The sequence below is a fragment of the Crocodylus porosus genome, unplaced genomic scaffold (genome assembly GCF_001723895.1).
Source record: "Crocodylus porosus isolate Cpor-Errol unplaced genomic scaffold, CroPor_comp1, whole genome shotgun sequence".
NCBI classification, from domain to species: Eukaryota; Metazoa; Chordata; order Crocodylia; family Crocodylidae; genus Crocodylus; species Crocodylus porosus.
In genome coordinates this window covers 30035829-30060150 of record NW_017728950.1, presented here as the reverse complement: position 1 = coordinate 30060150, position 24322 = coordinate 30035829, and the positions used below count along the sequence as shown (strand labels likewise).

Genomic DNA, 24322 nt, shown 5'->3' with positions numbered 1-24322 from the left:
GAAATGAGTAAAAGCTAAAAGATGACATTTTCTGAGGGCTGCCTTGAGTGTAAAGAGATTAAGAACCATTAAGTAAGAAAGAGAAGTGAGGGTGGAAGATGGGGAGGAGTGAAGAAAAATGCACTTGTGGGCTGGAACTCATGGTAGACTTTGGGCATACGTGGAAATGCATTAGGTAAACTGGAATATTGCTAGTAGTGGCAACAATGAATTGTTGGGGCAGGTATAGATTAAGATTAAAGCCGTAATCCATTAAAGTGATCCATATGGGCATGTTGTTGCACCTCTGTAGAATCTCACAGACCTTTCTGGGGTTTTGTCCAAGCACAGCAGTTTGTCAGTTTGTCACAATGCAGGATCAGGACCTAAGGGCATTCATACACATACATTTGTCTACTCCCATGTGCCAGAAATTCAGTACGTTAGATGTGAGCTGATGTGCCCAATGCTGCATTGTGTGCATTTGTATAGAATCAGGAAAAAGAAACCTGGTAGTGAGGGAAATGAGTCATAATCTGAACTGGAGAGCAGTTTCCCACCATTAGTGTCCCTGGGCCTCAGCCCAGAATCAAGATTGGGAGGCAAGAAATAGCACAGAGGCAAAAAAAATGAAAACTTTTCTGAATACAAAGGCAATTCTACATCTTGCAGAAGCTACAGGCATCCAAGTGGGGGTGGAGTGTGGGGGGTGGGGAAGTAAAAACACAGCAAGCAGCAGCACTGATGAACCTTAAAGGGTCAGGTGCACTTATATAGCTACTATTAATGTCAGGATTGTATTCACAATGAAAAGATGGGAACAGATCAAACCAATGTTAAAACAAGCAAGGGCAAACAATCTGACTTCAAAATTGTGGTATACTGGGGAAGAGGGATTATAAGCATTTTGAGAAGAGTTGGAGATGTGGACCATCCTGGTGGTCAGGCAGAAATGAAATGAAAACAAAGTAGCTGGAGTGGCAATACAATTCAAGAATTCAGAGGTGAAACGAAGGCAGGAGGAAGACATCATTGGTGGTAGACTGCAGAGAATGATACTATAAGAACAAAAGGGCTGAAAAAGATGCAAATAAAGGTGCAGGAGCTGCTAAAGGAAGCTGCAGAAGGAAGACAGGTAGGAAAAGAACTAGAAGAAACACAGCAAGAGATAGGAAGCTGGTTTAAAAGAAAGACGAGTGAACATATTTTTAGTACAAGCACCCTGGGTGGAAGAAAATGAAGGTCCTGATACTTTTCATCTAGAGTGAAGACAGTCAAAGGAGAGCTAAAAGTAGTGTGGGAAGAAAAGAATACCCAGGTGGAAAAGCATGGGGTGGTGTTGGAGGCAACAAGGTTTTCCAAAGAGCTTAATCAGAAGAAGGAAATAGTACGAAGATGAAGGACTTGCTGGAAGAGACTGGAGAAAAAGTGGAGGAAGAGGGAGCAAGGAAATGGAAGAAAAGATAAACTTAAAGGAAGTAGAGGAGTGCTTAAAAACCTTTAAACGAGAAATAACCAGGAGAAGATCGACTACATATGGAATGTTATGGGAAGTTCTGGGTATGGGTTAAGAGACATATAGTGGAATTTTTTTGAGGAAATAGCGTTAACAGGAGAGGCAGGGAGAGATTTTACAAGAGGAGTTGTGATCTTACTGTTCAAGAAAGGGGAGAAGGAACTCCTGAAAAACTGGAGATGTATTACACTTCTTAATATGGATTGTAATTGAATAGCCAAGATGCTGGTTTTGAGGATGAGGAAAAACCTCAAGAAGAAAATACAAAAAGACCAGGTATGTGCAGCACCAGGTAGAAGGATCTCCAAAGCTTTCAAAGCGATCAGTAATATACTGCCCCACATTTGAGACAGGAAAACAATAGTTATAACAAACCTAGATTAAAAACAAAACAAAACTGACAGAGTGGATCATGATTGCTTATGAAAAGTGCTAGTACAAATGGGATTCCCAGAGAAATGTGGGTATGGTTATTGGGTATGGCATATGTTGGGTAAGGTTGGGTAAGGTTATTGTATAGAGAAGCGGAGAGTGAAGTCCAGATTAATGAGCATTTAAGTGGGGTTTTATGAACAAAAATAATAATGAAAAAAGTTTCCTATCAGCATGTTTGCCCAACGTGGGCCATGTGTTTTACAGTCATGCTCAGTGCTGGCTGCATTTAATCAACTTCACAGTTGGTTTCCATTACTGACCACATGCTGCTTTTGGCAGCAGTTCAGTGATAGACAATGTATTTAGTGAGATTTCCTTGTATGCAATTATGAGATGAGGGGCTTTTTCCCCCCATGCCAATTAGGGGGGAAAAAACTCATGTTGCCTTTGAGTAAATATGGTAAGAAAAATACTGGCTGCAAATCATGAGACTAGCTATCATTCAAAACAAAATGAAAAGAAATAAATAGGCATGCAGTAATATGTAAAAGAGCATTTGCTACAAGCTCCCTCCCATCCTTCCTTCATCAGCTAGACTCTCAATATGTCCAGTTTGTGCAGTCAGCAGTCTGGTAATTTGAAAAGCACTACTGCTGTAGTATATATTTTCAAGGATCTAGAGAGTGCAAGAAATTAAGTTCATAACTCAATGGATTTCAATAGTGCAGGTTTGGTAGCCCAAATTCCATTCCCATTATTTACTTCTGCTTAGTTGTTTCAGCTTTCTTGTGAGACTTAAATTTAGGATGAGGTTTAACTAAGGATATGTATTTGTCTAAAATGGATGAGAGGTTCATCTCATCACTGAGAAGAAAAAGCTCAAATAAGCCCCCAAAGTAGATGTGAACAGAAATACCAAAAGTGCTATGTATTTGAATTTGAATCCTAACTAAAAATCTGCTGCGTGGATATCTTGGGAAGCAGTAGTTCAAAAGAACCTCTGTAACAGTGACAAGATACTCCTGATGCATGCATATCTGTAAATCTATGGATGTGTCCACATAGCAAAACAAAAGTATGAGTGTAACAAATGTTACTATACATGTGCTAGTGTAATCCAGCTAATAATAGGTGAGAGTACCAGGGTTTATAACATGGGCTAGCAAAAAAAGTATGTACACAGTGTTCCTGGACAGTTTGCATTCTGGTTACTAGCCCATGCTAAAATCCCTGCTGCCACATCTTCTGTGCTCTTGTCATGCATGCTAGCTAAATTGGAGCTAGCATGGGTATTCATGCTCACACTGCACCTGCACCATCAATTTGCTTGTATATACATTTGCTGTATATACAAGAGGGTTTATGCAATAAAGGGGAGCTGTAAGTAGAGAAATCCAGAGTCAATCTTACACAGGCTGGAGTACAGGCAGCATCCTTTTCGTAGTTAAATTGGGCTACACCTTCCCTTCCCTTCCCCTTCCAGGCATACGGTCACTCACAGATGTAAGTGTTCAGAATGTGCTTTCTGGTCGAATTGTAGCACAAAACAGCTTGGTGTGCAGCATCTTACAAAGAGTGCCTGCAAGACAGCAGATTGTGTGGGGCAGGGAAATGCGCTTCCGGGAGTTCTTTGTGGCTTCATCAGCACTCAAATCCACTTCTAGCCTTCTGCAGCTGCGTCTCAGCAGCCAAAAAGCAGTGTCTTTTTCTGTCAACACCAGTGCTGGGGCCAGCAAAGGAAAGACCCTTCCACGTGCATTCTGGTAGGTTCTGAACTCCCTTGTGTTCCCTGCCAGCCCAGAGCCCTTTAAAACTTGAGGCTGGCCCTGACTACTTCTCCCTCCTAGGAGTGTAAACTTGCATGCCTGTTGGGATTTGTTTCATCAGCTGGGTTGTGTTGTCTGTACTCTCACTGAGAGCATCTACATGTTCACTGATGCGCCATAGTTACTAACAAAGTACTAAATCAGTGTGCAGTAACTGGCACTTCTGCGCAGTAGCACCAGTGCATGGGTTTTTAAAGATGCTAACCGTGCAGTAGCCTGATACTAGTAGTGTGTTAGCACGGGTTTTACTGGGCACACTATTTCAGCGTTACTGAGCTACTGCATAGTAAATGTCTCATGTAGCTACTGAGGGGTACCATGCTTTCCACTAGGAGGGACTATTTGTGGTGCAATTTGCTATTCATTGCAAGCATATAATAATCTGGTTCAAGTAACTGTGGCAATATGAAATGTATAGAAATGTGTGTATATATACACATGCACACACACATACATGCATGTGCATGCCAGCCACGCACATGATCAGAGGTCAGGAAAACAGACCTTGCAATGAGAGGCTGAGAGCCACAGGACTCTTCAGCCTGGAAAACCGCAGGCTCAGGAGTGATATGATGGCCACCTATAAGTTTATTGGGGTGCTCATCAGGATCTGGGGGAACATCTGTTCACCAGAGCGCCCCAAGGGATGACAAGATCGAACGGTCACAAACTCCGCTGCGACTGATTCAGGATGGACATAAGGAAGAATTTCTTTACTGTCCGAGCCCCCAAGGTTTGGAATAGACTGCTGCCGGAGGCGGTTCAAGCACCCACTTTGCACACCTTCAAAACACATTCAGATGCTTATCTTGTTGGGATCCTATGATCCCTGCTGACTTCCTGCCCCTGGGGCAGGGGGCTGGACTCGATGATCCTCTGGGGTCCCTCCCAGTCCAATTATCTATGAAATCTAAATATATGACAGTTTATATATAAAGGAGAGGATTGTAAACAGGGGGTGGAATAGTGCTGGGCTGACCCATTTAGTTGGAAATGAAAAAATAATTTATATCATAAAATGGTGGTTAAAAGAAAGTAATAATGAAAATTAAAACTTACTTTGCTAAATACTGCCCTGAAGTGATGTTTTTCTCTGCTGTGTCCATGCAGTTTGTCGTACTTGGAATAAGTGCTAATTCTGGTTTGATCAAAGTAGCTGTTCCTACAGCTCTTGCTATTAGTTCCATTGCATCCTGTACATAGTGCTCAAAAACTGACTGTGTTGTTTTGCCATGAGCTATGAGACCTAATGGTAAACCTTCTGTCCTCAGTTCTTCCACATTCTGTGAATTCCCAAGAATCCAGTGAAATTCTGGAGGCATCACGCCAAACCGAGTGGTTATTTCAAAAATCTTCCTTGTTCTTTCCATGTCGCAGCCAAACATAACCATGGTTGATGTTGTGTCTTTAATGTTCTCCAGATGAAATTGTAAGTAGTTCAAAAGGTCACTAGTTGATGTGAGGTTCGCTGTGATGTTTATAATGGTTCCTAGGTGGAACTTGGAGCTCTGTTGTGTGAGGAAGAGAAAATCTGTGATGTTCCATTCCTCCTGGCATAACATCAAACTGAAATTGTACCAGTTGTTCATTTCAAGGATTGAGAAAGTGACGTCCGCATCAGAACTCAATGAATTTTCTAAACTCAGTTGTAGATGAAGGGGATTCTGTATTTAGAAGAGATGAAGCACATTGATTAGAAAAGCTAACTCACGACTTAAGAAATGATGACATCTTTTGGTTACTTTATCACTTCCATATTTTTGGCTCACAGGATACATAAGCCATATATGCACACAATTATCACAGCGGATTAAATTCTGACTCCCATTCAGTTCTGAACATCCTAATTAGGGAACTTAAAGGGTCACTCTAGGATTTGGGGGCTTTCTTTTGATGTAAGAAAACAAGGTCATAAAAGACCCAACTGCAAGTCCCATGTTATTTAATACGATTGGAATGTTTTATGCAGAAAAGAAAGACAGATGCTGAGAGTTTATGATCAGGCCAGTATATCTGAAACTGAAGGAAACACAGACACAGGACAGATCTGCTGTGAATAGCTCCAATAACTTTAGTCCAGGACTTGGTATAACTCAGTGTAGCTATGCTGAAGTTAATGGAGCTATAGCCCTTTACACCACACAAGGATCCGATTCATGACCAGGTTAAAAGTTAGCATCAACCAGTGTAATGGAGTCATAACCATGCCAACTTCATCATCAGAAGCAAACTTCTTAAGGCCTAAAACACACCTAATGGATCCAGACCAGGCCCTGACAAGAAATGTAAAACTTGCTAACGCATATTTACCATGCCCACAATAACTACACCCTACAACAGAACCACCAGCATTCCTGGATTTTACACCTGCACCTCCAGAAATGTAATCTATCACATCCAGTGCACCAAATGCCCTATTGGACAGTATGTAGGAGAAACCAAACAACAGCTGCACACCCGAATGAGCGCACACCAAAAATCTATCAAAGGCAAGAATACCCAATTACCTGCGGGGCACATTTCTCACAAGCAAACCACTCTCTCTCTAATCTCTCTTCTAATCAAAGGGAATTTACAAAACACCTTTCATAGATGAGCCTAAGAACTTCACTTCATTAATCTACTGGATACAAAAGATCATGGGCTAAATATAGACATTGGATTTGTAGTGCACTATAACCTGTCTAACATCTGACTCCCTAGGTAACCTCTCTGCCATTTACTAGCTATATCCATTCCCCTCCTTCTCACCTGTCTCTCACCCATTGACTACCTCAATTTACATTTTCACTGCTTGGCTTCCTCACATACATACTGGCCTCTGGCTTCTTTACCATTCCATCCAGGAAGAGCACGGACCAACTGCAGATGCTTCCTCAGCCTGACAAAGGGTATTTGTACTCAAAAGCTTGCGAAGAAGAATTTTTCCAGCTATTTGAGTTAGTTTAATAAAAGATATTGGATTTACCCTAAGAACTTGTCTGCCATATGGACTCTATAATGGATTTATCATGCTCCTCACCTCTTTGCTGTAAGGAAAGACTGATTTAGACTGAATAAATGAGATTGGTGTAGCATAAGCTTTCATGAGCAGTGGACTTATTTAATCAGATGTGAAGGGTCTATAGGACTGAAAGCTTTTAAACAGAAAGCAGTGATAAGAATACAAAGGGTTGGAAGTCAGGAGAAAAAGGAGGGGTAAAGTTTTCAAAGGTGATATCACCGCCACATTGTATTGAAAACAAATGGAACAACTTCCATGCCAGCAGCTCTCATCTAAGCACACCACTAAATCCATTGTCTGCAGCCAAGCTCTACAACCATATCTGCTATGATCACACTGACTAGGGTACACACCTTAAGGATCTGGAGCAGGGAGTCTTATAATTACAGTACAGTCCTAAAACTGTAGCCACTCAGATTAGCAGAGCCGGATTCAGACCCCACTCCAAGCTGTTACATTTCCATTCCTGAGATAAGGACAACAGAGTCCCTCTGGCTGTCACCTATTACCCCATCTTGAACAGCTCAGACACATCATTGATAATCTTCAAGCCCTTCTGGAAAATGACAGTCACTTCAAAGTAGCCATGGGAGACTAATCTGTCCTGGTTTACAGATGCCCCCCCCAGCCTCAAATAGCATTTTTTCCACCAACAGACTACCTAAATCCTATTCTTACCAAGACCTTGTTCCAGATCCAGATGCCAGCTGTGCCCTCTCATCAGTACTGGCAACATCAACATTGGACCAAATAACACTGATTATAACTTTTGAGGGTAATTTAACTGTACCTCTACTAATGTCATATATGCCATCCCTGGCTTACAGTGCTCCTCTGCTGTCTGTTGGAGAGACATAGTCCCCATGTGTAAAAATGAATGAAAACTGATCTGGCATCACTTCAGAAGAGAAACACAATAAGCCTGTGGCAGAACACTTTAACCTCCCTGGACTTCCCATTGCTGACCTCAGAGTATCTCTTCTCAGACAATGAAACTTTAAAAACCAACTTGAACAGGAAATTGTGGCACAAGATAGCATCCAGAGACTAGAATGTGTTAACTGTGATCTAAACCAAGGTTACGGATTCTTATCCCTTTACCTGGATTAGTTTAACAACCCATACGTCCTTTAATGGGTTGACTTCTTTGTTTTTCTCTCTTCTGCTCACCTTGCCTCTCTCAACAGTGTACCTTTCTTTTTCCCCTTCCCTTCTTTACCCTTTGGATTCTAATCACTGCTTTCTGCTTAAAGCATTGCTTCCTGCAGTCCTTTCACAGCATCTGATAAAGTAAGCTACTTCTTACAAAAGCTTATCTTATGCATCACAAATTTAGTTGGTCTGTAATCTACCTTCTGTTTGCCTTTAGACTAACAGAGCTAACTATCTCCTTCTGTTCTTTGCTGTAAATCATACTGACTTATACTCATGCTGATTCACATTCACTGAGAAGAGGTGTAAATTACAATTCTAAATTTAGCTCTTGCTAACCAACAATATGCTTTAAAATGTATTATTTCAGGGTTATTTCCCACTGGCTTGCCTTTTGCCTAGTTATAGTGGGGGTGGGAACAGGCTACTATCTCTGCACAGTCAGGTATAAAATTTTGCCATTCTGATTTGGTATCAATTCATGTCCACTTTGCACTCATCAGCTTCCAAGCTTAGGTCTCAGTGGGGGCATCTATATGAAATACTTACTGCAGTTGCCTAATTATCTCCACAGTAAAGCATTTCCATCTACACATGTGGAGCTATTAAGCTGGAGTAAACTAATTCACTTTGCCTTAGGTTAGTACTGCCCAACACAAGTACTATCATATGCTGGAGTTATTTACTCCACCGCAGTGCATGTGGAGATGCTGATTAGGACTGGCTGGGGCATGAGGGTGCTACAGTGCAGAGCTGCCTGTACTGTAGCACTCACATGCCCCAGCCAGCCCCTCTGCAGTGTGTTAAGCTGAGAGAGGGGCCACTTCAGGCTGGCAGGCTGACCTCCAGATCTCTGCCAGTTGGGGCTGTGCCACTTCAGGTCAACATGCTGAGGTTTTAGATGCATGTGTAAATGCTACCCTTGGGGGCAATAAACTCTTGAGTGAACTGCGCCGGAGTTATTGCATTGTGCTAATTTCACATGTAGAGGTGCCCAGTAGCACCAAATTTGGAGCAACTGTATTGTTTTTTAGATCTACACTGAGATTAGAATCTGGCCTATAAAGTTGGGATGTAAATGGCTACATAAGGTCAAAGTACAAAGGGGAAACCAAGCCCCTTATTCATAAGCAATCAGCTTTCAACATGCTAATTTATGGTTACCTGAAATTATAATGCATTTTCCAGTGCAGATCATGTAAATTGAGAGTTGGTAGGAAAAATACTACAATTAAGGATGCTTTCAACTCTTTTCTTATCTCTTGCTTTTGGTATTCAGGAATGCCTTTACACAAGCACATGAATAGATTAATTAAATGGATCAAGGTACACAAGTCTATACAAATCTTGTCCTGTCAATAAGGCATGGTAGGATTGACTCTCTGGTAAAGGACAAACTATTGATTGAGCAAGAATCAGACACTTCTGGATTCTTTGAATCCCATACCAGTGACATATTGACTATTGATCATGAGGCTTTTGATTAAGTTGGAAAACAAATAAGCATCACATGTAATAATTTGGGATGGGTGAATAGGTTCTAATAAATTAATCTCCTCGAACTGAACTCAAGCCTAGTGTTTGTGAGGCTCTGGAATGATTATATAAGCATTTTTTTTGTCTCCCCAGCTCTAGTTTCTGCCTGTGATTGCAAATGGAAGTGCCAGAATCTTGTACGAAAAGCTGCTCTTGCATTCTTTGTATCCAGGATCAGAAAGGGAAGTCCCAGAAATGGCACAAACCAGCTTGTTTTCTTGAACTCTCTTGGACAAATTTTGCAGACCTGAATGGTCAACATATTTTGAATGAATTTTAGATGAGTGTGGAGGGTTATATGAACTGTTTACCTATTCTGAATGTTCAAGAAATTGATTCACTCTAATTAGAATAATAATAGAAAAACCTACATACAGATTCATACAACAATGTGTGAATTGGTCTAGAAATATAGCAGGCACTGGTTGCATTTGGAAGTGAAAGGCCAAAAGCTGAGCCCTTCAATCCTTACAGTAGGGTGCATACACTAGAATGTGCTGATTCTTGTAAACAGAGGTCAATGCTAAAAAAAAAAAAAAAATCTTTAAAGCAAACTTGGGCTGAGTCCACATAAGCAGGCCTTTACAGCAGCACAAATAATAGCACTACAATTGTGCTGCTACTTTGTGCCCCAGTACACACCCCTGCCTGTGTGCTTTGCAGTGGGACACAGTGTCAGCTGCTCCATGTGCTGCAAGCGGGGCTGGCTAGAGTACAGGGTGCCTCAGCGGGGGCTAGCTATCCCCTGCACTGAGGTACCTTGTGCCCCGGCCAACCAGGAGTGGCACGTGGAGATGGGGGAGCAGACAGCCCAGGGCTCCCTGCTCCTTCATCTCTGCGTGCTGTGCTGAGGTACCCTGTGCCCCAGCCAGGCACTCCCCACCTGGCTGCAGTGCAGTGTGCCTTGAGATGGGGGAGCAGGCAGCCTTTGGTTGGCCGCTCCCCCATCTGTGTGTGTCTCAGCACGGAGGCTCCACTGTGGCTGCCTGTTCCTCCATCTTGAGCACACTGCACCCCAGGCAATCATGGAGTAGCTGGCCAGGGTGCAGGGTGCCCCAGCATGGGAGCTCCACAGCACCCTGAGCTGCCTGCTCCCCCACCTCTGCATTTGTCTCAGTACTCACCAGTTTGGCATGGTTTGCACCATTTTCTTTTCCAGAGGTTTGTTGTTTTTTTTTTGCTACTGGGAAATCCTGGTAGCAAATTTTGCCCTGACACTGTAAATTCACCATGTGCTGCAAATTAGCAGTGCTGAGCACTGATTAATGTGCAGTTCATGAGGTTTGTGGTACTGCAAAGAAGTTTGCAGCATCACAAACTGCACATGCCTACATGTCCGTATCCAGCCTTGGAGTTTAATTCTTCCGCTATTGGAGTCAGCGGCCTTTGAATCCTCACAGGGAGAAAGATTTGGCCTTTTCTCATTACCCTTGGTTAAGTTTTGTCTATGGGACATTAGAGTGATAGTCTTAGCCCAGATTTTAATATACAAGCATCCACAAAGCCCAACACAACTGAAATTCCTGGAGATCTCATCCTCTAGGTTTGTACTACAATATCTTGCATATTTTGATGCCATAGTAAGAAAAGTACCATATTTACTCAAATCCAAGATTAGGGTTCTTTCTTCGTTCAGTGTAGATATGAGTGTATGATTGCAGGGGTGGGATGGTGAGCAGGTAGCTGTTGCAGCTCCGACATTAGCCCTGAGCCTTGATTAAGGCCAGAGTCAGAACCACAGCAGCCACCTTGTACCCACCCCCAATTCTGCACCATGGCCTGCCCTCTGTAGCCTCTGCCTCATTCCCTTCCCCCTACTACTTACTGTCAGGTGCAGCTCTGGCTTCATTCCTTCCCAGGCATGGAGGAAATGAAAACTCTGGACTCAGCCAGACCATAAAGCAGGCTGGGGTAGCATCTCTGGCCTCAACATGCTGCTATGTGATATCTGTACCCCATACCCAGAAAGAAAAGGAGCCAGAGCCTTGCCAGACATTAAGCAGGGGGGAGAAAGGGGAGAGGCTGTAGGAAGTAGATAGAGGTGGAGCAGAGGGTGTAGGGACCAGGTGTGGGGGGTGGAGACCTATAGAGGCAGGCAGGGGGTCCACAGACTGCGGAAGGCAGATGGGGAGCAGGCACTGGAGGGGGGCAGGCTGCAGAGGGGAAAAGTGGTGGGAGGGCAGGGCAAGGGAGCCACCTGCTTCACCAAGGGAGTCACCCTGCCACTGCTTTCTCTACTGGAGCAGTGAGTGTGTGTGAGGGGATGAATTTAAGAAAACCCTCTGATAATTAGATCATATATATGGAAAACTATAACAAATTCATACATGTTCCACATATAGAATCCAATTATTGGGGGTTGTCTTGGATTTGGATAAATATGGTAACAAACAGGAACATCCGCATTAATTAGCTGCCCTGATGGACAGTCTCATAACAATGACTGACAGCCCATGGAGATCAATTTCACCTTCCAGTCCTAATGATAGATCCTTTAAGCTATACAAAGGCCAGGTGGGAAGTCTTATATTGCCACTGCCTGTCTCATATAATTTCCTGCGAGTAAACAGAGAATATTGGCCTCAAGGGTGTCAGCTGGGAACCTTTCAATAACATTACTTCAGGTAAGGAATTTTCTTCTTAAAGCAAAGCAGCCCGAATCCAAAGAATTAAAAGAAAATAAAAATAAAAATGGACACAATTACCACTTTATTTCAGTCTTGTGAGTTACAAAGGATCTGATTCTGGTCTCATTGAAGCTAGTAGTATTTTCCCACTGACATCATTGTGAGCAGGGTTTATCAGCTGACACAGGAAAAAAGTTATAGATAAGCATTCAGAACTAGGATTAATGGTCACGACTGGGAAAGGCTTTCAGTATTTCCTACTACCAAATTCAGCTCCCTTAACAGGAAGTGACAAGGACAAAAGATTGGGCCCTAAATTCTCCATGATTATGGCTACGCAGAACGTATTGTGATGATCTAATCCCAATGCACATCTAAGAAAACTCAATTTGCTAATCTGGTCATGTAGAGTTTTATTGTGATTAGATGCTGTCCATGCCAGTGAACCAGGATGCATTTATGATAACCAAATTCAATCCTAAAACATTTTCTTACAGAAAAATTGTGTTCTCGTTCACTGACTTCAGTGGAGCACATGATCCACTACACATTTGTATTAAAAATATTTATTAGAAAAATACTTTAAAAAGCTGAGGAAAAGTACTGTGATACCTAAAAGCTTGCCTAAGTGTATCCCAAAATACAGTTGGTGCAATAAAAGATATCACTCACAAAAATTCTTGCCTTTCGCTAATTAAAAAGATAAACAATAGTCATTGTCAATTTCTTGCCATATCAATTTCTTGCCATAATGAAATGGTTTTGACTAGTGAAAGATGGGAAGCAGTTCCTGCCAAATCTGGGGTTTTAAGAATTAGCAGACTTTTATTCCAGAAAAATGTAGAGAATCAGAAACTGCAGAAAAGATTCTGATAAGTAAGGAAAAAGTAGGTTCTCTGATTTCAAACAAACAAACAAACAAACCCCAAAACTACTCCTGTTCCCAATGCCAAGCCTTACTTCTGCCATTTATGTAAAAAAATTCTCATCTTTTTTTAAATTTGTGATCCTGGTCTTGGGTACATACCCTGGTAAATCTGGCAAGTTCATGCACTACAGGATTGAATTGCAAAGGACCTGTCACTCTGAGCTATCCCCTTAATATACCAATTTAGTAGACAAGCCATTTCTTTACATAAAACTCATACTTAAACCCTACTGTCTTCAATGGGACTTCTGCCTGTGCTTAAAATAAAGCATGTACTGAAGTGCTTTGCTGATTAAAGGCCAAAAAAGCAGCTCAGGTGTGAGATTGGTCTAAGGTACCTGTGTATAAAGTTTCAGAATATGGTACATGGTTTGGCTTTAAGCATAAATTAAGTCACTGCTTTTCCTTTGGTATGACAAAAATGGTGTTCATGTGACTGCTATTTACCGAGCTCATGCTTCAGAATAAGTCCACACTGACAACTTCCTGTTGAGGATACACTATTTGCAACATGTGAACTAGCTAGTTTAAAGCTAGCATGGGTCTGTGTGGCTTGCAGTTGTGTGTGAGGGTTTAAATGGTGATACTGGTTTGAAGTGATGATTCTGGGGGGAGATGTTGGGTAAATCATTGCTTTCAAATGCAAGATACTGGACTGAGTGCTTCAGGAGGCCATTGCTAGTCCTATGTTCCTATGGATGTTAGCTGTAGTGACAGCAGTTCATCCCTATACCAATAGTATAACTAAGGAAAGGGTCTGGGGGAGAGGGGAGTAGCACTGAGGCAGCAGGCCCAGCTGCCAGGATGGGGAGGGAGTGCAAAAATAGCAACTGTTGTCACTGCCGGCTGGCTGCATACCACTAGTAGTCCAGCTGCTGCTGCCTCATATGGTACTGTTGCCCAGGGCACAAAATATGCCTATACACATGCACCAAGGCTGCTCTGACGCGTGTAATTACAGCATGTCAGAGCAGACCTGATTAATCAAGTCTGCTGGAGCATGGTAACTACCACGCTCCAGCAGACTCCAGCATCTTGTACATCAGTGTCCTTGTGCTGAAAAATGACAGTGGGGGCATTTTAACTAAAGCTTGTTCAACAAGCTTTAGTTACACTGACCCCACTCCCATTTTTCAGTACAGGGATGCTGATACACATGATGATTCAGGCACTTTAATTAAAGCAGCTCTCGGAGCCACTCTAAAGTGTCCCCCCTGCCTTCTGGAGCATGTGTATAAATGCCTAAGGCTGCCCAGTTACATCTCTGTTGTTTACTGTTTTGCAGGAGGTGGGGGTGAGGGGGGGCATTTAATGAGTGTAGGAAGAACAAAAAATAATGTGAAGGGAATTTTTGGAAACCTCTTCTTCCAAAACTTCACTAGAACAGTGATATGTGTAAGAGTCCTCACTGGAGAGCTGTCTGCCTGTAACTTTGGCAACTCTGAGACCCACGTACAAGAATAGCATGGACTTCGGAGAGTTAAAAGGGGCTTTGTTTTATGTCAATCTAGGCTGCTTCTGAATTTCCCCACAAAATTTAAGTTATCTTCCATAGGAGTAATATCAAGGGTTTGTGCCACATCAAAGTCAAGGGTCAGGATTTGGCCCATTGATATTACAGGAAATTGCTACTTTTAAAATTTAATATTTTTGTAGATTCATCCCCTTTGAAAATGATCAACTAATAAATAATTGGCTGGAAATGAATAACTTTTGGAAAAGTCACTTATTTTGCTGTTGAGATTGCATAATTTCATGACAACGCCTTTTGCCATATTAAATAATATTTTAGGCACATATAATTTTTTACGTATCAGTGAGTAGAAGATTTATTGGATAATTGGAGTGTATTGAACTGTGTTCAAGCCATCATTATAAACATTCTCAGGGATAAACCCCTTGCATATTATCTCAAATTGGAAATTATTAAAATGTGAGCATTCCAATTAAGCAGCCTACTCTATAAATTAAAGATCATACGGAAACTCAATTATTTTGTGCATTAAAGCTGGAAACTACCATGAAAGATTATATAACTTGTAACACATCTTTGTTTTATTCCACAAAGAATTAAATCTCATCTGAATAAATGTTAATTATTTCTTATCTCTTTTTAATAATATACTTGCAAATCACAGCATGATTAGCAAAAACCTTTTTATATTCTATTACCATTTGATTTTCTTTGCATTCCATTAGCCTTTGTTTTTATTGGTGAGTAGGATTGGGGTATAAACCACTATAGATCCAGGGACTTCAGTTTATATCAGCTGAGGATCTGGCCTGGAATTTAAAATTTTTGTTTAAAAATCTTTGTAACAGGGCCTGTTTAAGCCGGGGGAGACTTTCTATGGATTTCAGTGGGATTTAGACCAGGCTTTTGATTCTGACGTCACGTTAACTTTGAATGGTCTGAATGTCTTTTTTTTGCCTAGATTAAAAGACATAGCAAATCATGTTTATCACTTATTGGCTTCCCATATCCTAACAAATACAGTTTTATTGGGTTGCATTCACTGGCCTCCTACCTGAGACGAGAACTCTTGGCTCATTTAACAACTGAAACACAATTTGCATTTCATTATCTCCATCTTGGTGACATTTGCTGAGTCTCGGTTTTAGCATTCTTCTAGACCATATTCTCCAGGAATGTAAATCATCCAGCTCTAGTGAATTCCATGGTGGGAGGCTGACTTGCATCCCAGGAGGATCCGATTCTTTCTCTGCAACTCTAATTAGGCGTGGTTGCAGTGGTATTTTATTTTACATTATTACAGCTCCATTAGTATAATTAAAAGCACATATACTAATGCTCTTTTGCTAACTAGGTGTAAAAGTAAGTAATACACAGCAAATATTCTTTTTCTATTCTCAGGGGGAGGGAAAGGGCCCAAATATGCATTTCATTTACTATTACAAATAAAGGTGCATTTTCTACAAACTGACATCAGTGGGAGTTCTGCACATAAAAACATACCTGATTGCTTTCAAAGGACGTATGGGGACTTGCGCCTTATGAGCAAAGCAGCTGTGAGCCAAACTTGAGAATCGTTTTTATTCCATGCTTGAATTTAATCCATGCCTGAATTTACACAGTTTGAGCTGAAGCCATTTTACCTCAAGTTTAATGCTATATTATACAACAAACCAGGACTACCCAGCCATGAGTTGTTATTGTCATTTGCATGCCTTGCAGAGTGTGGAAATTTCTCTATCTTTAATGTGGTAAGTAGGGCTGGTTGGAAAAAAAATCTGCTAAAACATTCTTCCATCAGGATTTGCCAGTTTGCTGAAATTGTGATGATTCACGGGAATGGTTTGAAGGCAAAAAAAGTCCCCATGAAATGCAGGTAGGGTTTCCATATGCCCATCCAGCTAGATAGCACTCCATTTGATGCTGAGATAGCCAAGAGTTTTATTAGTGTTGAGTCTGAGTTCATTCTTCAGTTTCTTTTGAAGGGGTTGGGAGGTAGGGAGCATACGTTCTGGGGTTTGTATATCACCCCCATTCTCCCTTCTCCCAGTAGCATAGCTTCTGCAGGAGTTAGGCTGGTGGTGGGGAAACTCTTGCACCTGCACACATTCTTCTGTCTGCTGAGTACCTAGGGCTAGCGACTGTGTTAATGTTTTGGAACCTAAATTAATTCCTATTGGAGTCCCTGGAAATGCTCCCATTGACTTCAATAGGAATTGGATTTGGTTTCTAAGCAGCATTAAGGCCCCAGTCCAGCAAAGCACTTAAACCCATATTTAACTTTAAGCCACATTAGTATAATTAAATATATGTATGCTAATGAGTTTTTGCTAACTAAGTGTAAATGACACAGCAAATATTATTCCCTTTCAGTTCTCCAGGACTGAAACCCCAGTATCAGGAAAACCAGGTTTGTCTATCTACTTAATAAAAAAAAAAACCCTTATGTTCAGACATAATTTAAATGTAAATGTGTGGTGGTATTCCCGTGGTCTGGGAAAGGCGAATGCCTCAGAGAAACCGCCTACGCCTTGTTTTTGTGGGTGCTGCACCAGCATGGACAGCTGTGCTTCTAAGAATATAATTGGGCATAGTGTGTTTGCAGCACCAGATCTCAACATTTTAAAGGCTGACATATTTGTAAAAAACATTTTTTAAACTTCTGAGGGGGAAGCTAATCTAGGCTAGCTAAAGTTCCTCTCAAGCTTTCAGCAAAAGGAGCTTGGCAACTGCCCAAGCTGCGCCTCTAAACAGATCTTAACAACATCTACTGTTAACTCAAAAAGAAAAAAATCAACCCCCTTCAACCCCTGTATCTTTTATTAATTTAAGGCATGTCTGATTTTTGTCTTGGAAATTATTTTTCCTTGGACTGGACTGTTATCATGCCTTAGGGTGGCTTAGCATTTCTAAAGACGGTGCACAAATGTAGCAGACTAATCTGAATATATAAAGCTCCATGGAAGGTCAAACAGGCCATAGAAAATATGAACAATCAGCCATTTTTGGAAAGTAAGATCCATTATTTATCCACATTGCTGCCTGAAAATTATAATAAATAATGTTACTTCAAAAATTTCAAGGTGGTTTCTGTTCAAGAAAAACTTTGAAAGGTCAATGGAGGAGAAAAATGTCATGTAGATACCATGAGCCAGAACAGTTATTCTTCCCTAACATGTCATTACAATTAACAAAAGGTAAAGGCACTTCTCAAGTGTATTACCAAGCATGAGTCTTCTTGGGATAAAGTCATTCACACGTGAATGTAAAATGAGCACAAAGCGGGGTAGTATGAGAATGGTAGCACCTCTGTGGTGGCACCTCTGTTTTCACAGTGCCCTGCCTATCAGAGCAGGGTCCTGGTTCATGATGAAGAAGATGATCAAGAAGATGCATAGGCCTAAGATGATAACAAATTGATAACAGCTTTTCATTCACTTTGCATAACAAGTCAAAGGCCTTTGTATTATTCAAATTATTATTTATTTTGAGAGCTGGCAGTGCCTTAGGGTCAGAGCAAGGAACGCAGGACATCGCCACCTTGGTTACTGGCCCCCTGTGTTTTATCATGGGAAAGTCATAGAACAAGTTTGTGCCTTATTTTCTTCATTTCCAACATCACTACTGGAGTAGTTACCCACCTTGCCAAAGTGCTGTGAGGAAGTTAATTAGCTTTGTAAAGTGCTTAAGGAAGCCTGGAAGTGCCAAATGTAACTATTATGAAAGACCAGATGTATAATTCATGAAACATGCGGCAGTGCGTTTACCAAAGTGTTGACAGAAAAGTTATGAAGCCCGATTCTATTGAGAAACAGTGGATGTGTGGTTATGGCTACATCATCCAGGCACTAAGGAGACCTGGTGTCCCCTACCTGCTCTGTCAGAGACTTTTGTGACCTTGAACTGGCCAGTTAATCTCTTTGTTTCAGGTCACATTATGACGTTTAAATTTCAGTGAGAGAGAGAGAGAGACTGGGAAGAGCTTTCTAACTACAAGGTTGTTTAAGCCCTGGAGCAGATCATCTGGAGTATTTGAAGTAGTTTGACAACAGTTCTACTTGGGCAAGAGATTGGACCACATGACCTCTCAGGGTCCCTTTGAGCCCTTTTGCCTCCTATGATCCTGTTATTCCTTTTACCCATTCTTTAGATAGCTAAATTCTTCATAGCAGGAGTGGGTATGTATGTGCACGTGTGTGCATGGCTCTCTCTCACTATGTGTTTTTGTTGTGACTAAATCAGAGGTGCAACCAGGCAGCTTTGTGCCCTGATCACCAGTAGTGCATAATGCAGCACTACTGGCTGCAGCAGGAGCTATTTTTGGTTTCCTTCTCCGAAGGTAGAACCTCAAACTCTGCTTGGTCACCCCCATCAGTTATGCTACTGGGCTCTGGATAAATTTGGGGATTCCATGTGCTACTGAAATAGAAAAGATGGTAATACTTCTGATCATACCCCCTGTCCTCCAACGTTTCCTTTTTTTTTTCTTAAGGAAACATAGACATTCTGCTTTCTCAGAACTCTTCTGTCCTGAAATCAGATATGGCTCAGCAGAGTTTTCACTGGCAATTCTCAAAATTTTGTTTACAATGTCCAGCATCTTCATGGTGCAGGACCAGATGCTGAAATGAATATTTGGGAGTACAGAAGGGGGCATACTTAAACTATGCACTCTTGGGGCTGCATCTTTATCTTCTGGCTCTAGACTACTGCAGGGCAGACAAAAGGTAATTTGTGGAACAGGCAGTGATGTGCATTTAACTGACTCCCAATCCCAGTGGAAGGTAATAGTTTATCTAAGACCTTCCCTTGACCACTAAACAATCAGAACATTTGCTTTGTGTGCATAATTTCCTGCTACTGCTGCAGCTGTGCTTCTGGATCACTTGGAGAGCCTGTGCGACAGTCAGTAATTGCATCTGCCAGGCTGAGAAATATGGGAGTCTGACTGCAGGATAATGCTGAAATGATGCAAGGATAATTTTCCAACAGCTGTTAACAAAGCACTGCACCAGTTCCATCCTGCCCTTGGTCCAAGGGTGGAACTCTGATGGATATCAGTGGGATTTGAATTGGTGAACAGAAGTAATGACTGACTTCAACTGCTGTTATAAAGGAATTGCTGTAGCATTTTATAAGAGCCAGGTCTTGTCTCTGGTGCAGTTGCTGAGCTGTGAATAGCTGGGCTTATGCTGTGGAATCCTGTAGGAGCTGCTGGGGAAGGGTGTGAAATGACAATAGAAGCTGTTCTGCAGCTATTACTGTTCTATTTCCAAAGCTCATCATCTTGGTAATGCAAGGTGAGCCTGCTTACCCACTGCTTTCTCTGTTAGTGCCACAAATTGCTCTGCTGGGCATATCTCTTTAGCAGTGCTCTCCCATACAGGGTCCTTCAGGTGAACGGCTAGGATAGTTCCCTAATGTTGGTCTTCGAGTGCCAACCCCCTGCCACAGCAGGACAGCACTACGCACATTGTTGCTCTGTCTGTATGTGTGTGAGGGTGAGGAGAGGATTAGCTTGCAGAATGTCACTGAGCAATGTTATTGCTTCCCAAGTGCAACTGAGCGTAAGTAACCTTGTAGTTTGGTTGAGCTTTTTAATTAGGAGAAATATTCTGCATAAACAAACACTGGCCTAAGCAAAAATAAATGGTGGCAGAAAGCATGTAATAGAAAATAAAGCTGATTTCCAAGCGATCTGAGGTTATACATGAAAAATTAACTCAATATCATTCCACTGACACCTTGTAATTGGTGCATTTATACTGAGATTTAAACAGAGGGCTTTGTAACCAAATGGATGTATCTCCTAATATTTGCAAATGCCCCACAGTCATGCCACTTCGCACTGTAATCCTATTAGATGTTATAAACCCAGCAGATTCAATCCAGATTGTTTGAAGCAGGGATACATGGATGCTACAGGGAATGGTGTAGGCAATTCCCTTCTCTTTCTCACTTAGTACTAAAGCAGTGTTCCAAAGTGAAGCAAGAGTCACAGCACAGGAAGGCTCTACCAAAAGTGCCATCATTTGTTGGAGTTATAAAGATAATTTCCTGACCCCTTGTGATTTCTAAAGGTGACCAGAGGATAGGGCAAAAAGCAATGAGTTTAAATTGCAGCAAAGCAGATTTAGAATAAATCTCAGGGGAAATGGGGTAATAATAACTCATGAGAGCCACAGGACAATAGACTAAGCTGCCCAGAGAAGTTCTGGGATCTCATCTTCACTGGAGTTTATCATGGAGAGGCTTGATAAACATTTATCTGGGATGGAAGAGGAAAGGGGTATCCTGCAGTGGGTTGCATTACCTGACCTGTGAGGTCTCACCCAACTTTGTAATGCTAAGACACGTGGCAATTTTTCTAAGAGGTACAACTGACGTGTCTCCTGATCAAATGTCATTCTATGTCCCTACATTCCATGTGATGCCAAATGGATAAGAAAGTCTTTGTTTCTAGTTCATGAACAATGTATAGTGTTGCTGTGCATATTCAAACATAGAGGTGGCTGCCCTTTGGTGGATGAAATGAGCGCTGAATACAATAAAATACAGTGTGACAAAACTTAACCTTCTCCAAAGTGGCCCTCCTTACTTCTTAGTCAATAAGTCCTATTTTCCTTGGCGTTGTGTGGTCTCTCTGTAGTGGGTTAATTTTGTCTTCTGATGAATTTTGTTCTTTCTGAATATCACATGCAAAAGCTACAATCAAGTTTGCAAAGATTGATTCCTTAGCTCAATTAAATGATCCCAGGATAGTTGAAGTTAGCAGTTCATCACGATTGTAATGTGAATACTCCATGTACATAGTTGGCCTGAAGACAGGAATACCATTTAAAATCCCAACTGGAGGGCTTTGTTTTCCTTTTATTCCAGACACTGAGGATTTAATTAGAGGTTTGAGAAATCAGAATAAAGAGTTAGAGTGCACTGGGGGAGAGGAATGTGAAATACTTCAAAGATCTTTCAAAAAAGCCAAGCACCACAGTTTTAAAAACATATATGGCTCAAAGACGCTCAAAGACTGTCTCCTTGAGGCTAAGTTAAACTCTAGAGTTTTCCTTGACATCTCCCTGGTGAACTCTTTTGTCAACTTTAGGTAAAAATATAAGTACATTTTGCAGGCTTTCAATGGGGCAAAATAAGCAGTTAGCTAGGTACTTCTTGGTGACCTATACCCTGGTCAAGGGTCATATTTTGTCCTCTGCACACAATAGATAATTTAGCCATATAATGAGAAGAAGAAATCATCCACCCTAGGGAATAAAGCGGCCACAGGGAACAGGTTCTTGGCTGCTACTGCAAGTCACACACTAAGGCAGACTTTGACCCTTTCTTTTGCAGTGTAATTCTCATGGAGTGTTGTGACAAATGACAAGCTAGCAGGACATTGTTATTCTTCCTCCTTTGTAAAAGAACAGTATGCTACCCCTGCCAAGATGCACAAGAGAAACCTTAATGTCCATTTCACAAATGCCTGTGACTCGTTTCTTGCAACCCATCCTCCCCAATCCTACACATGTACACACAGCAATATTGAGCCATACTGAGACTCTAATAGCATTGTGTACCTCTAACAATACATGGCTCAAGGAAGTCAACACTGACTCTAAAACTGACATTTTGACTGGCCATTAGATGGCACTCAATGCCTGCTTCAAAGAAGCGCAAGGGTGGTAACAACAGTTGAGTCTCATATGCCTTTTCCAAATTCCTGTATACCCTGTACCTGTTTCACACCTATTGTCTCCCATTCCCGTTGATCCTCACTGCCATGCATTTGCATTTTCACAGACCTATATTTTGCATATTGGCTTCTGATCTACCATGGAGAACACATAACACCATCAGACTTTCCCTGTGCCTAAATGATACCTTTTATTAGACCAACTGGGGAATTTTGAAGCCAAGAGTCTAGTTTACCCAAAGAACCTTGTCTGCCTGTAGCATGTGTATTCTTTTTTGTGAAGTCTCTTTAATATTCCCTTTATACTATTTAAATTCTCCTATTTCAGCCAAGCCCAAACTTATCTGAACAAAAAGGACCTAGTTGCATAGAATATTTCTTTCACAACCCCCACATTTGAGTACAAGTAAGTACAAGTTATGACAATAAAGTCAATGTGATAAGTTCCTGGTGTGGGGATTATTTGAATAAGTCAAGGTTGCAGGTTCTTTTCCTTTGAATACCAATAATTACCTCAGGAGAAAAAAATAATTACATTAAGTCTTTCAGAGCTCCTGGAGGAATAAGTTTTCCAGCTGTCTGGATGATATGTGATATTTGTTCAGTATGCGGCCTAGGACACATAGCCCATAAATAGGATTGCCAAGAATCTGCCTTTTAAATATTTTAGTGTGGGCTAGTAAATTTATATTCATCTTTAATTTTTAATCAACATTCCCAAACTTTTCCTGCATAGGCCTGAATTAATTCAGTATGATAGGAAAGAAGCAGCAGACATATCAGTTCATTTAAAAGCTTACAAGATACATCGCTTTCAATAACGTTTGGAGCTTGTTTCAGAATTCTACTTTAGATAAGTTAGAGACAAGAGGAGGGCACAATCTTGTTATATGGGGATGGGGATGGGGGAGAGGAAGGGGAGGAAGAAGGGAAAATAAATTCCCCTATCTCAAGATGGCAGCACTAGAAACATGAGCTTGTTCCTATGGCAAAGTTTTCTATAAATGCAAAGCGAAAAATCATGAATAGTGATTAGCAACACCACAATGATTAAGGACTACACCCCTCCTGCACAAAGAGAAAGAATGGTCCAGTAGTGGGGCCAGGTGCTTAGATCATGGCTGATGTGGATTCACATTCTCCCTGTGGCACAGGTTTCCTATGTGAACATGTCAGTCAGCCTCTCTATGCGGCAGCCTCTCATCTGTAAGAGAATGGATCCATCCCTATCTCATGGGGTGTTATGGAAGAACAAGGCTTTGCAGTGCACATATACTAAAGTAGTAGGATGCTTAGAAAAGTAATGTTTATTCTAAAAGGTCATAATGCTTAAAGTGAGGTAAATATTATCTTCATTTTAAAGATGGGAAAACCAGAAACAAAAATGGGGTTCGATGTCATATTTTAGAGCATGAGTCTTCGGCAGAAATAGAACCAGGTTTTCTTATTCCCAGTCCTCTGTTCTAACCACTATACCCACTGTCTCATTGCATAAAATCCTGAATGGAATAAGCAGTGAGCTTTTATTTCATGGATTACTTCTAAAAATATTTAACCACTTCTATAGGAATCAGTATCATGTGCACGTTTCAGCTGACATCCACTTGAGCAGTTGATAGTGTCTTTCAGGCACTTTAATGTTGTGATTTCAATTACTATTGCTCGTATTACCATGGAGCCTCAGAACTCTGGTCATGGACCAAGACCTTATTGTGCTAGGAGCTGTACAAAACCAGAACAGAAGAACACAAGGTGTGCATCCACATGTTACCCTATGGCAACATTGTTACTGTGCCATGTGTGACGGCCAGAACCAAAGAGATTAATAAGCAATAAATATGTGCTTCTTGGAGGCATTTGGAATTTTTGCCTAGTATAAAGCTTGTAAGTTTGTAACCTGCAAATGTAACTTGTCTGTCATAAGTTTAACCAAAATGATAAAACTAACTGTTCATATTAATTGTGGAAGTGACTGGGCCCAAAAGGTGAAGCTGTAGCTGCAAGATTAGCTGACATACTGGTTTTTGCTCAGGGTTCAGCCTTGATGATAAAAACTGGATCCAACCGCATGGCCTACCCAACACATTCCAGGAAAGCATGTCCCAAGAAAGCATATTCAGAGAAACCTAAAAGGGGTTGGGCTTAGGTAGAGTAATATCAATTTCAAACCTAAAAATGCTGTATTGTAATTTGCTTATTGGATAAACCCGAGTCT

General features: G+C 41.3%; 1 protein-coding gene across 1 annotated transcript in view; it reads right to left on the bottom strand.

Moving 5' to 3' along the window:
* GRIN3A (glutamate ionotropic receptor NMDA type subunit 3A) overlaps positions 1-24322 on the bottom strand; it is a 143599-nt gene that overhangs the window by 76087 nt on the left and 43190 nt on the right. Inside the window, exon 4 of the mRNA XM_019554725.1 lies at positions 4756-5360. Within this exon, the coding sequence (XP_019410270.1) occupies positions 4756-5360 (605 nt within the window). The remainder of the gene's footprint in view (positions 1-4755; positions 5361-24322) is intronic.